Source organism: Eutrigla gurnardus (genome assembly GCF_963514095.1).
Source record: "Eutrigla gurnardus genome assembly, chromosome: 1".
NCBI lineage: Eukaryota > Metazoa > Chordata > Actinopteri > Perciformes > Triglidae > Eutrigla > Eutrigla gurnardus.
This window is the reverse complement of record NC_139915.1, coordinates 34,458,490-34,470,742: the sequence shown is the minus strand read 5'-3', so window position 1 is coordinate 34,470,742 and position 12,253 is coordinate 34,458,490. Positions and strand designations below refer to the sequence as shown.

The 12,253-nt window shown below is 45.8% G+C and overlaps 3 protein-coding genes across 3 annotated transcripts in view; all 3 read right to left on the bottom strand.

Annotated features, from left to right (window-relative positions):
- The window catches only part of LOC311028971 (stonustoxin subunit alpha-like), a 59,448-nt gene that overhangs the window by 3,364 nt on the left and 43,831 nt on the right, over positions 1 to 12,253 (bottom strand). The gene's annotated exons all lie outside the window — the stretch shown is intronic.
- The window catches only part of LOC311026858 (uncharacterized protein), a 52,668-nt gene that overhangs the window by 13,913 nt on the left and 26,502 nt on the right, over positions 1 to 12,253 (bottom strand). The gene's annotated exons all lie outside the window — the stretch shown is intronic.
- The window catches only part of LOC311015290 (uncharacterized protein), a gene marked incomplete at its 5' end in the record, with an annotated part of 152,915 nt that overhangs the window by 134,223 nt on the left and 6,439 nt on the right, over positions 1 to 12,253 (bottom strand). Inside the window, 9 exons of the mRNA XM_084012415.1 lie at positions 7 to 907; positions 1,605 to 1,651; positions 2,119 to 2,292; positions 2,828 to 3,001; positions 3,942 to 4,115; positions 5,054 to 5,227; positions 6,735 to 8,538; positions 9,633 to 9,852; positions 10,009 to 10,075. Of these exons, the coding sequence (XP_083868541.1) occupies positions 363 to 907; positions 1,605 to 1,651; positions 2,119 to 2,292; positions 2,828 to 3,001; positions 3,942 to 4,115; positions 5,054 to 5,227; positions 6,735 to 8,538; positions 9,633 to 9,852; positions 10,009 to 10,075 (3,379 nt within the window). The 3' untranslated portion in view covers positions 7 to 362. The remainder of the gene's footprint in view (positions 1 to 6; positions 908 to 1,604; positions 1,652 to 2,118; positions 2,293 to 2,827; positions 3,002 to 3,941; positions 4,116 to 5,053; positions 5,228 to 6,734; positions 8,539 to 9,632; positions 9,853 to 10,008; positions 10,076 to 12,253) is intronic.

The following is a 12,253-nucleotide window of genomic DNA, read 5'->3' as shown; positions in this document are numbered from 1 at the left end:
CTAGACCTCTGGGGGACACAGACCCAGGAGACAACATCTGGTTCCTGGCTGAGACTCTTTAGAGACACAGATTCTCATCTTTGAATTGACTCTGGATGGATTGTCTTTGTCTTCTGACACCATGTAGGGAGTTGATTTGATGATTTTATGTGTATACGTGCATATTTTTATCTGATCTGTTTATTTGATTCCTTTTATCTTTCTATTCTGTACTTTTTATTGTGTTTTATCTTGTGCAGCACTTTGGAAAACCTTGTGTTTGTTAAAATGGGATCTAAATAAAGTGGATTGGAATGGATTGGATATGTAATCACAGCGTGTGAAAAATGAGCTTCACGTTCGGTGTGAACACGACTTCAGACCTAAAGACGACGCAGAGACACTGATGATGATTCAGAACAGAATCCAAATCCAGGATAAAGAGGTTCAGTGAATGTGGTGTTGAAGGTGTGGAGGTGGATCAGTTTGTCAGAGGAGACTTCGTAGAAGGTCAGAGTGCCAGCAGGACAGTCCAAGTACACTGCTACCATACCAGAGGAGGAGGAGGAGGAGGAGATGTCTGTTTGTTCCTTGTTGTGCCAGACATAGTAATAGTGATAGACATAGTAACGACCATCATCACAAAACAGACTCCAGGACTGATCATTCCCTCCAAACCCAGAGTCGTTTCCTCTCCTCTTGATTCCTCTGTAACTCACTGATATACGAACCCTTCCTCTCCACTGGACCTCCCAGTAACAGCGACCAGTCAGACCGTCTCTACACAGCAGCTGAGGCTGTGAGACAAATCTGTCTGGATGATCTGGATATGACTGGTCATCGTCCACATGTGTCACCTTCCTGTTGTTGTCGTCCAGTTTGAGGTTTCTGCTGACTGTGTTTGTGTCCAGTTCCAGTTCACAGACATCTGATGGAGAGAACAAACACAATGCAGCTAAAGGTTCATCTCTGTCTCCCACTAAACTACGTCCCCATACAACTCATCTCCACTCTCTATTACGTTTCCAGGGAAACAACGTGTTTTCTGGACCCAACGGTCAACGTTTGAAACCGTCTGAAAAAACCTTAACGAACAAAACAAAAACGCTACAAAACGACATCGTTGGTAGTAAAAATATCACAGTTGGGCCTAAAATGAGTAAAGATTGAAACCAGACCAAACTGTGGTCTGGTCTGTGGACTAATGTGAGCTACTATGGTAGAGCTCTGGGGGACCACAGACCCAGGAGACAACATCTGGGTCCTCCATTTAGGATTCAGGGACGTCAGGACGACAGGAGGACCATCTCAACGCTGAGACGCTTTAGAGACACAGAGTCTCAGGAACTTCTCTCTTCACTTCAAATATTTAAACTCACACAAACACCACAACAACGGGAATGTTGGGTATTCGCCTCCGTTGCCGTCCGGCAGGAATTGGCGTCCGTTTGCGTCTCTGCGTTGACTTTGTGTGTAATTGAAGGTGAAAATGTGGCGTTTGGTGTGAACACAACACGACATCTTTACAGCCACGAAGAAACAAACACTACGTCCTGATTAGAATCGGATTTCAGTCATGAACACGTTCAAATCTGGAGCAGCTGAGTTACTGAAGACATACTCACACTTCATCACACCAGGTCTCAGTCTCTGCTGTCCCCCATGGTCCACCCTGCAGGAAGACATGCAAACACCAGTAAACATGAAGCCCAGCACCTCAGTCAGAGACTGTTGTCCATCTGTCCTCACCTGAGAGTCCAGTCTGATGTCTGTCCATCTGTCCCCACCTGAGAGTCCAGTCTGATGTCTGTCCATCTGTCCTCACCTGAGAGAGTCCAGTCTGATGACTGTCCATGTGTCCTCACCTGAGAGTGTCCAGTCTGATGTCTGTCCATCTGTCCCCACCTGAGAGTCCAGTCTGATGTCTGTCCATCTGTCCTCACCTGAGAGTCCAGTCTGATGTCTGTCCATCTGTCCTCACCTGAGAGTCCAGTCTGATGTCTGTCCTTCTGTCCTCACCTGAGAGTGTCCAGTCTGATGTCTGTCCATCTGTCCTCACCTGAGAGAGTCCAGTCTGATGACTGTCCATGTGTCCTCACCTGAGAGTGTCCAGTCTGATGTCTGTCCACCTGTCCTCACCTGAGAGAGTCCAGTCTGCAGTGTGGACCCTCCAGTCCAGCAGACAGCAGCTTGACTCCTGAGTCTCCTGGATGATTGTAGCTCAGGTCCAGCTGTCTCAGATAGGAGGGGTTGGAGTCCAGAGCTGAGGCCAGAGAAGAACAGCCGTCCTCTGTGATGAGACAACCTGACAGACTGAAGACACACACACTTCTGTCACTTCTGGGGACTTTTAAACTGAGAAAAAGTGATCATTCTCTGTTGTTGTGTTGATGTTGTACTGGGTGGGATAAGCGTGGCTGAGTGATGGACAGAGACGGATAGAGGAGGACAAGAAGTCAAGAAACAACAGTAGAACCAGTCTATGTGGTCTGTCTTCAGACCTGGTGTCCCAACAAAGATCTGGCTACTGATTTAAACCAACTAGCAAAGAAAACTGTAATTCAATAACATCTCAACTCTGTTTGTTGTCAGTTTTCATATTGAACTGGAGGAATTAAGTAACATTATTAATTAAATAACAAGTATTCTGAGAATAAAGTCAAATACAAAACTTGGAGTCTCAGAACATATCAGACATTCATGTGTTCAACTGCTCTTTTAGAGCCGCCATGTGAACTTTAGCAAAAGTGTCTTTTCAGGAATAAGAGCAAAGAAGTGAATATTTGGTGCATGTAAACGGATCATTGGAAGCTTCATAGGTAAACTTCTCAAAGTCCTTGAGTCTGACCTGAGAGTTTCCAGTCCACAGTGTGGACTCTTCAGACCAGCAGACAGCAGCTCCAGTCCTGAATCCTGCAGGTCGTTGGTACTCAGGTCCAGGTCTCTTAGACTGGAGGACTGGGAGCTGAGAACTGAGGACAGACCTTCACAGCTTCTCTCTGAGAGGTTACAGCCACTGAGTCTGAAGAGGAATCAGAAATGTGTGATGAAACTAGAACAAACAACTGTTCGTCTCCTTGGAATTAACAATGAAAACTCCTCAGCAAGATCGAAAACAGGCTTTACAAAGACTTAACTTGTGTTTGTATTGCAGTCCTTCACAAGACCAACAAGAACATTTCATTCATTGACCTTTAAACTTAACCAGCAAGGATTTTATCAATGAGAAAAAAACTCATCCTAAAACCAGAAATAAATGTAAAATGTGGTAGAAAAGAATTCAATGTAACTTCTGTCGACACTGTTCCAACACTAACTTCACGTGTTCAAACATGATGAGAAAACTCTTTGTATTCCTTGAAAATCATTGATTCTTTTCATGTTTTACTAGATAGAATCTTATCATTCCAAGCAGAAAGTGAGTTCTTCTGCTGCGTTCACACCAAACCTGAAGTGATGTTTGAGTTTGACTGCAGGATGAATTGGTTTTATTTGTGGGATCATTTGTGTTTAGTCACGACACTCATGCTAGACACACCAGCGAGGAGGCGGGGCTTATCTCCATGTAGAACCAACCAGGGTTCCTCCATCACGGATGAAATAACCACTATTGCTGCTTTGTACATGTTGTGAAGTCCCAGATACACCAGGAAACCAAACGCCGTCCTGTCTGAGTTCATAGCCTCATGACGACAACAGCATTTAGAAACGCCAGCTGAATTTATAAACTATTCAAAGTTAGAACGGCAGGGGAAAGACAAACAAGACGTTTGGTTTCTTTAGTGATTTTGTTCTTCTGCTGTTAGATCGTTACCAGCAGAAACGTGTTTCATCAGCCATGGAAACAGATTAGTAGCAAAAGTGTCTTTTCAGGAATAAGAGCAAAGAAGTGAATATTTGGTGCATGTAAACGGATCATTGGAAGCTTCATAGGTAAACTTCTCAAAGTCCTTGAGTCTGACCTGAGAGTTTCCAGTCCACAGTGTGGACTCTTCAGACCAGCAGACAGCAGCTCCAGTCCTGAATCCTGCAGGTCGTTGTTACTCAGGTCCAGGTCTCTTAGACTGGAGGACTGGGAGCTGAGAACTGAGGACAGACCTTCACAGCTTCTCTCTGAGAGGTTACAGCCACTGAGTCTGAAGAGGAATCAGAAATGTGTGATGAAACTAGAACAAACTGTTCGTCTCCTTGGAATTAACAATGAAAACTCCTCAGCAAGATCGAAAACAGGCTTTACAAAGACTTAACTTGTGTTTGTATTGCAGTCCTTCACAAGACCAACAAGAACATTTCATTCATTGACCTTTAAACTTAACCAGCAAGGATTTTATCAATGAGAAAAAAACTCATCCTAAAACCAGAAATAAATGTAAAATGTGGTAGAAAAGAATTCAATGTAACTTCTGTCGACACTGTTCCAACACTAACTTCACGTGTTCAAACATGATGAGAAAACTCTTTGTATTCCTTGAAAATCATTGATTCTTTTCATGTTTTACTAGATAGAATCTTATCATTCCAAGCAGAAAGTGAGTTCTTCTGCTGCGTTCACACCAAACCTGAAGTGATGTTTGAGTTTGACTGCAGGATGAATTGGTTTTATTTGTGGGATCATTTGTGTTTAGTCACGACACTCATGCTAGACACACCAGCGAGGAGGCGGGGCTTATCTCCATGTAGAACCAACCAGGGTTCCTCCATCACGGATGAAATAACCACTATTGCTGCTTTGTACATGTTGTGAAGTCCCAGATACACCAGGAAACCAAACGCCGTCCTGTCTGAGTTCATAGCCTCAAGACGACAACAGCATTTAGAAACGCCAGCTGGATTTGTAAAACTATTCAAAGTTAGAACGGCAGGGGAAAGACAAACAAGACGTTTGGTTTCTTTAGTGATTTTGTTCTTCTGCTGTTAGATCGTTACCAGCAGAAACGTGTTTCATCAGCCATGGAAACAGATTAGTAGCAAAAGTGTCTTTTCAGGAATAAGAGCAAAGAAGTGAATATTTGGTGCATGTAAACGGATCATTGGAAGCTTCATAGGTAAACTTCTCAAAGTCCTTGAGTCTGACCTGAGAGTTTCCAGTCCACAGTGTGGACTCTTCAGACCAGCAGACAGCAGCTCCAGTCCTGAATCCTGCAGGTGGTTGGTACTCAGGTCCAGGTCTCTTAGACTGGAGGACTGGGAGCTGAGAACTGAGGACAGACCTTCCCAGCTTCTCTCTGAGAGGTTACAGCCACTGAGTCTGAAGAGGAATCAGAAATGTAGAATAAAAAACAGAACAAGTCTGGCTTACTTCGGTGCTAATCCCCTTCACTTTAATTATCAGACGGCTGACGGCAAGACACGGAATGTTAGCTTGTGTCTGGTTGTAGCATTTATTCACCGACAAACATGCGGTACCCACAATACACTGCTGCACACTGTACCACGCTGTAATCTAACCGATGACTTCATACTCACCGTCTCACTCTCTCTCTCTTTATACTTCAACGTACAGAGAGCCAACAGTGTTAATGCATTAAAAAGATGAATGTGTTAAATCCACAAATGAATCATCCCGCGTTAACACGTTCATTTTGATGTCCAAATATTTAAAGGTACAATATGTAAGAAATCTAAAGCAACTGGCCGTAAAATCCTCCTAATATGTCATAGAGACTCAGGAATAATGATCATATAACATACTGAACTCACCAACAACAACAGTACAGCCAAAATATTAGCATTTAAAAAAATCTTTTGCGGACCGCAAATCATGTTTATGTTTTGAAAACATGTTTTGGCACGTGGCGCCACCCACTGGCGTCTACAAATCATTGCAGTCAGTAGAGTCTTAGCTGCCGAGCAACCACGGGTTGCCAGTTTCGACTGAGCTACAATGGCGGAGGCAACGAAACCCAAAAGAGCTGGTTATGATTCACAAAAACGCCAAGATAAAAACCGAGGCAAAGCGAGGGTCTATATAGGGGATGCATTTGAACGGTGGAGACAGTAGAAAGCTGAGAGGAATTTGAAATTGGATGCAGAATTGGCTACTCTTCTCCTAGACGGGTAAGTTGAGCTTGGCTAACTAAGTTAGCATCATAGTTTGACGGGGATGGACATTTCGAATACTTTGAACTGTCGAGTAACAACGTTATTCATTTAGATCATAGAAACAAACGTTAGCAGCACAGCTAACGCTAGCAGCATTAGCATTGTCCTGTTACGAGTTGTGCTGCTAACGTTTGTTTCTATGATCCATATGAGTAACGTTGTTACTCCGCTGTCCGGCTGCCTTCGGCGCGTTTGGATACGCCAACAGCTCTGGCAACCTCGAGTCTGGAGGGGAGGGGGTGGAGGGGGAGGCGGATACGACTCGCCGCAGTGTTTTGAGTTTGAGTGTAGTACCGTTTTTGGCCACATTCTTACATATAGCGCCTTTAAACATCAAACTGCAGAGAAAAGAGTTGGGTTTCCTTTAGTGATTTGTTCTTTTGGTGGAGCCGAATGAATTTGCACATTGATATTTTATATTTTTGTCAATTTTACTTTCAGGTTCTGATTATTGAAACAGTAAATCAGCAAGTACTCAGTAATTGAATAGTTTTTTCACTAAATACTTTTTTCCTCAAGTAACTATTTGGATGACTACTATTTATTATTTACTTTTTGCTGTTTGGAAAACCAATCAAATCATTCAGAATGCAGATAGAACCTTGTAATTCCATGGTGGTTCGTTGTATTTTGAATATAAAAACTATATTTACAGAGCTTTGCTGGAGGCTTGGACCACCGGCAGCAGCCTCAGAAGAACCTCCTCTGAAGCAGAGTATTTCTTCAGGTCAAACACGTCCAGACGTTTTTCTGACGACAGTAAGATGAAGACCAAAGCTGAACACTCAGAAGGAAACAGTTCATAGGAGGAGAGATCTCCTGAAGTCATGTACTGTTGGATCTTCTCCACCAGAGAACGATCATTCAGTTCATTCAGACAGTGGAACAGGTTGATGCTTCTCTCTGGAGACAGATCCTCATTAAGCTTCTTCTTGATGTACCAGACTGTTCCCTGATTGGTCCGTGAGCTACTTCCTGTTTGTGTCAGCAGACCTCGTAGATGTTTCTGATTGGTCTCTAGTGACAGACCCAGAAGGAAGCGGAGGAACAGGTCCAGGTGTCCGTTTGGACTCTGTAAGGCCTCGTCCACAGCTCTCTGGTGCAGATGTGTTAGTTCAGGTTCGTCTCTGGTGACTTCAGACGCCCCGGAGGTTGTTGGTTCTTCTGCCATCAGATTGACACCAGACTTGATGAAGGTCAGATGGACATGAAGAGCAGCCAGAAACTCCTGAACACTCAGATGGACGAAGCAGAACACCTGGTCCTGGTACAGTCTTCTCTCCTCTCTGAAGACCTGTGTGAACACTCCTGAGTACACTGAGGCTGCTTTGATATCGATGCCACACTCTTTCAGGTCTGGTTCATAGAAGATCAGGTTTCCTTTCTGCAGCTGCTCAAAAGCCAGTTTTCCTAGAGACTCAATCATCTTCCCGGTCTCTGGACTCCAGTGTTGATCCGTCTCAGCTCCTCCATCATACTTGACGTTCTTCAGTTTGGACTGAACCACCAGGAAGTGGATGTACATGTCGGTCAGGGTCTTGGGCAGCTCCCCTCCCTCCCTGGTCTTCAACACGTCCTCCAGAACTGTAGCAGTGATCCAGCAGAAGACCGGGATGTGGCACATGATGTGGAGGCTCCGTGAGGTCTTGATGTGGGCCATGATCCTGTTGGCCTGCTCCTCATCTCTGAACCTCTTCCTGAAGTAGTCCTCCTTCTGTTGGTCAGTGAACCCTCTGACCTCTGTCACCATGTCAACACACCCAGGAGGGATCTGATTGGCTGCTGCAGGTCTTGTGGTGATCCAGAGGCGAGCAGAGGGAAGCAGTTCCCCCCTGATGAGGTTTGTCAGCAGGACTTGGACTGAGGTGGACTCTGTAACATCAGTCAGGATCTCGTTGTTGAGGAAGTCCAGAGGAAGTCGACACTCGTCCAGACCGTCAAAGATGAACACAACCTGGAACCCTTCAAACCTGCAGATTCCTGCTTCTTTGGTTCCAGGGAAGAAGTGATGAACAAGTTCCTCCAAGCTGAACTTCTTCTCTTTCAGCAGGTTCAGCTCTCTGAAAGTGAATGGAAACGTGAACAGTATGTCCTGGTTGGCTTTGTCTTCAGCCCAGTCCAGAGTGAACTTCTGTGTTAACACTGTTTTCCCGATGCCAGCCACTCCCTTTGTCATCACTGTTCTGATTGGTTCATCCCTTCCAGGTGAGCCTTTAAAGATGTCTTCTTGTCTGATGGTTGTTTCTGGTCTGTCTGGTTTCCTGGATGCCGTTTCAATCTGTCTGACCTCATGTTCCTCATTGACCTCTGCAGTCCCTCCCTCTGTGACGTGGAGCTCCGTGTAGACCTGATTCAGGAGGGTTGGGTTTCCGGCTTTAGTGATGCCCTCAAACAAACACTGGAACTTCTTCTTGAGGTTAGACTTGAGTTTACGTTGGTACACTGCACCAGTGGTTCCTGGATAAACAACAAAGGAACCCAGTTAGTGGATCCTACAGACCCTTTTACAGTCTATGAACAAGCCATGTATTAGAGCCATGTATCCCTGTAGTCCTCAGTATGAGTGACTTATTTAATGATTAAATCAGAACTATTGGAGACAATATCAATCAGGTGCAACATGAAATAAATAAAAGACTTTTACAAGACAAACAGAACTGAAGGATATAACCCTTTGAAATGCAGCTGCAAAGCTCCACGAGTCAGTCACTACAACCAGTGGTGGCCTTAGGCATCTGGGGGCCCGTTTCAATACTATGTATGAGGCCCTATCCCATGAAACATTTAATTACCCATATGTTTGCACCCATGCGTCTCTGACGCATTGAAACCTGAAAGGATGCAGCGGCCGCTACTTTCAAATTAAAAGCCCCCCGCTAAGAACCCAGTTCTAAACTCCGATAGGGTGCAATGTAACGCTCTTATTTTGAAGACACATTCGTTGTCTAAATCGTTTCCTCCGCCGCAACAACTTCACTTGCAGAAGGATGCCAGAGAATTCACAGAGACGCTGGAGAAGTTTGTGATATTTTCATCCCGGATTTTTGAGATGAAGGAATTAAACACCTGTCCCAAATAAATGCCTCGTCTGTGAAGTGATTGAAACAAATGATTATTTGGTATTTTACGGTATGATAACTCCCGGCCCGGGGAGAGAGACACGCATCACAGTGCTCAGCTGCAGACACAGCAGAGAGGTGACGAGACGCGACGCATCATGACTGACAGGCATCAAGGCCACTCAGCGTTACCTGACCGCCCCGCCCCCAGATACTTCATTCACAAAAACAGGGCCTGTGGAAATGCAGGGAGGAGTCTCATACATTCACTTGCTCACCTGTCTTGCCAAATGCATTGCTTGTCTTTTTGTTGTTGAACAGATTGCAAAGTGGCACTTTTATTGTCTCTATTTTTGAACTTGATACAAGTTATGACAACATTAACAAACATTGAAGTTGTGTGCAGCCTATTAAGAGTTTGGAAATATGAAGTTCTTCATATTGAATCCTTCTCTTCTCTCCACCATGTTAAATCTGTTAAAATCCTCTTACCCATCAGCACACAGGCAGCCAGCTCCTCCTGCTTCATTCTCCTCAGGAAGTCCACTGTGATCTTCTGAAACGCCTCTCTGCTGCTCCTCTGCTCTTCATCCTCACCGTCCAACAACTCCTCGTCCTCACTCTCCAAGCATTCTGGGTAATCTGGACTCAGGACCTTCTGGATCTTCTTCAGCTCGTTCTTCACAAAAGTGCAGATGTTCTCCTCCAGCAGCTGGAACAGAAGGATAAACTGAACATGAACTCTAAAGAACCCAACATGGGGTTCATGTGTGGGTCTGAGCAGCATGGAGACCACTAGAACCAGTTCAGCATTGAATCTGTAGTCGATGTGGTTAATAGTGAAAGGTGAGCTTGTACATGTACTCACCATAAATATGGAGTCCAGGTGTGTTTGATGCTGCCGGGTAAACGGAACCTCTGAGATCTGCTGAACTCTGTGGAGAAAACCAAGTTCAAAGAGTCACTAAAGCACAGACTGGAGATCAGAAGTGGACGTTGTCATGGCGACATCACCCGTTGGTTTGTGGACTACGGTTTTGAAGCCTCGGGTTCTCATGAACACAAGCGGCAGAGCGGCACCCTGAGCAGCAACCTTACTGGATCTGGATCCATGTGGATTCTGGTGTGAAGCTGCTAACAAAGTTAGCTTCATAATTCAAGGTCAACTTTACAGCTACGTGTTAAAGTCATCTTAGTAGCTAACCGTTGGCTTCTCAAACCTGCAGGAAACCTCATTCAGGTCTTGGTCCAACTGGTGTACCTCCTGATAATAGACACGTCCTCGGGCATTATCAGTTACCTAAACACCTAAAATAAGAGTTTGCTGGATATAAAGTGTCTTACTTTACTACTCTAAAACCTCCCTTGAGTGAGAGGAAGACAGTGCTCGAGTTTGGTGTCTGTTGGTTTGGAGTCTTTTTGTTCTTAGCTTAGCTTAGCCTCCCCACTACTCTTCTTCGTCATTAGCCTTCGTGTTAGCCAAGTTAGCTTCTCTCTAACTCTCGGCATCTATGAGTCGAGAGTTAGGTCTGTAACTACGGTTCTATGAATTCTGGATGACCGCCAGAGGCAGTGCTTAACACTGGATGTTATCCATCGGGCATGCGCAGGTCGAGTATTTAATATCAACAAAGTCACACGTGACCGGGGATGACGTCGGGCCGCCCGTCTATATGAGCCCATGTCACTCTCCAAGATGTCCCTTCAGAATCCAGAATTCATAGAACCGTAGTTACATACGTAACTCTCGTTCTATTTCATTCTTACTGACCGCCAGAGGCAGTGCTTAACACTGGATGACTATTACCAACGTAGTCACGAGGAATCCTGTCCCCATCTATTAGGAGGGGCCTGAGGGTTCCCGAAAAACAGCTGCAGCCACTGCGTGGTGAGCAGCTACGTTGACCCTGTAAAATCGGGCAAAGGTGCATGCTGAAGCCCAGGAGGCCGCTGCACAAATCTCACTTAGAGGCACTCCTCGTAGTGCTGCCCAGGAGGTGGAGACACTCCTGGTGGAATGTCCTCTGATGTTAAGAGGCAAAGGCAGTCCTCTTGACTTGTATGCCTCCTCAATTACCTCCACCACCCACTTGGAAAGCCGCTGTCTGGACAGCGCTTGCCCCTTCCTCGGGCCCCCGTAGCAGACAAACAGGCCATCAGACTGGTGAAAACCAGCAGTTTCCTGTCTGTAACATCTCAAGGCTCTCACCGGGCAGAGTAGTTCTGCTGAACTAGCTTCCTCATCCGGTGGGTGTGAGGGGCCATAAGCTGCTAGCTCTATGACCTGATTATAGTGGGCCGAAGGCAGCCTCTTTGGAAAAAAAGACGGATTAGGCCACAGTGCCACCCCTGTGCCATCTGAGTTCCAGCGTATACACTGTTCACTCACTGACAACGCATGAAGCTCACTCACGCGCTTGGCTGATGCGATCGCTAGAAGAAAGGCAACCTTTGCCTACAGCCATTTCAGTGGCGCCTGATCCAGGGGCTTAAACGGGGGGAGACGGAGGGCTCCAAGTACCAGAGGTAGGTCCCATGAGGGAACCTTGACAGCCCGTGGGGGATTCCTCCGCTGGGCTCCTTTAAGAAATCAGGTCACCAAAGAATGAGACCCCACCGTCTGGCTATCCACCTTAATGTGCCTGGATGAAATGGCAGCCACATAGACCCTTAAAGTGGAAGCAGATAGCTTCTTTTCCAGTAAGGACTGCAAAAACCGCAGTATCATTGGCACTGAGGAACACTCCAGTACCTCTCCCTGAGCCTCACACCACTCTGCAAATATCTTCCACCTGTTAGCATAAAGTGCCCTGGTGGAGGGAGCTCTTGAGTCTATGATGGTTTGAGCTACCTCCTGGTCACATTCCCTTATAAGTGGATCAGGCCCCTCAAGGGCCAAACCCATAGCTGCAGGCACTCTGGTCTGGGGTGCCAGATGTGGCCCCCCAGCTGTGAGAGCAGGTCCCGCCTCTCCGGCAGGCACCATGGATCTCTATCCAGCAGCCTGTACATTACTGGAAACCAAGGTTTCCCTGGCCAGTTTGGGGCAACCAGCAGGAGTCTGTGGTTCCCCTTCTGAACTCTGTGTAGGGTTAACCCTATCAGTGGAAATG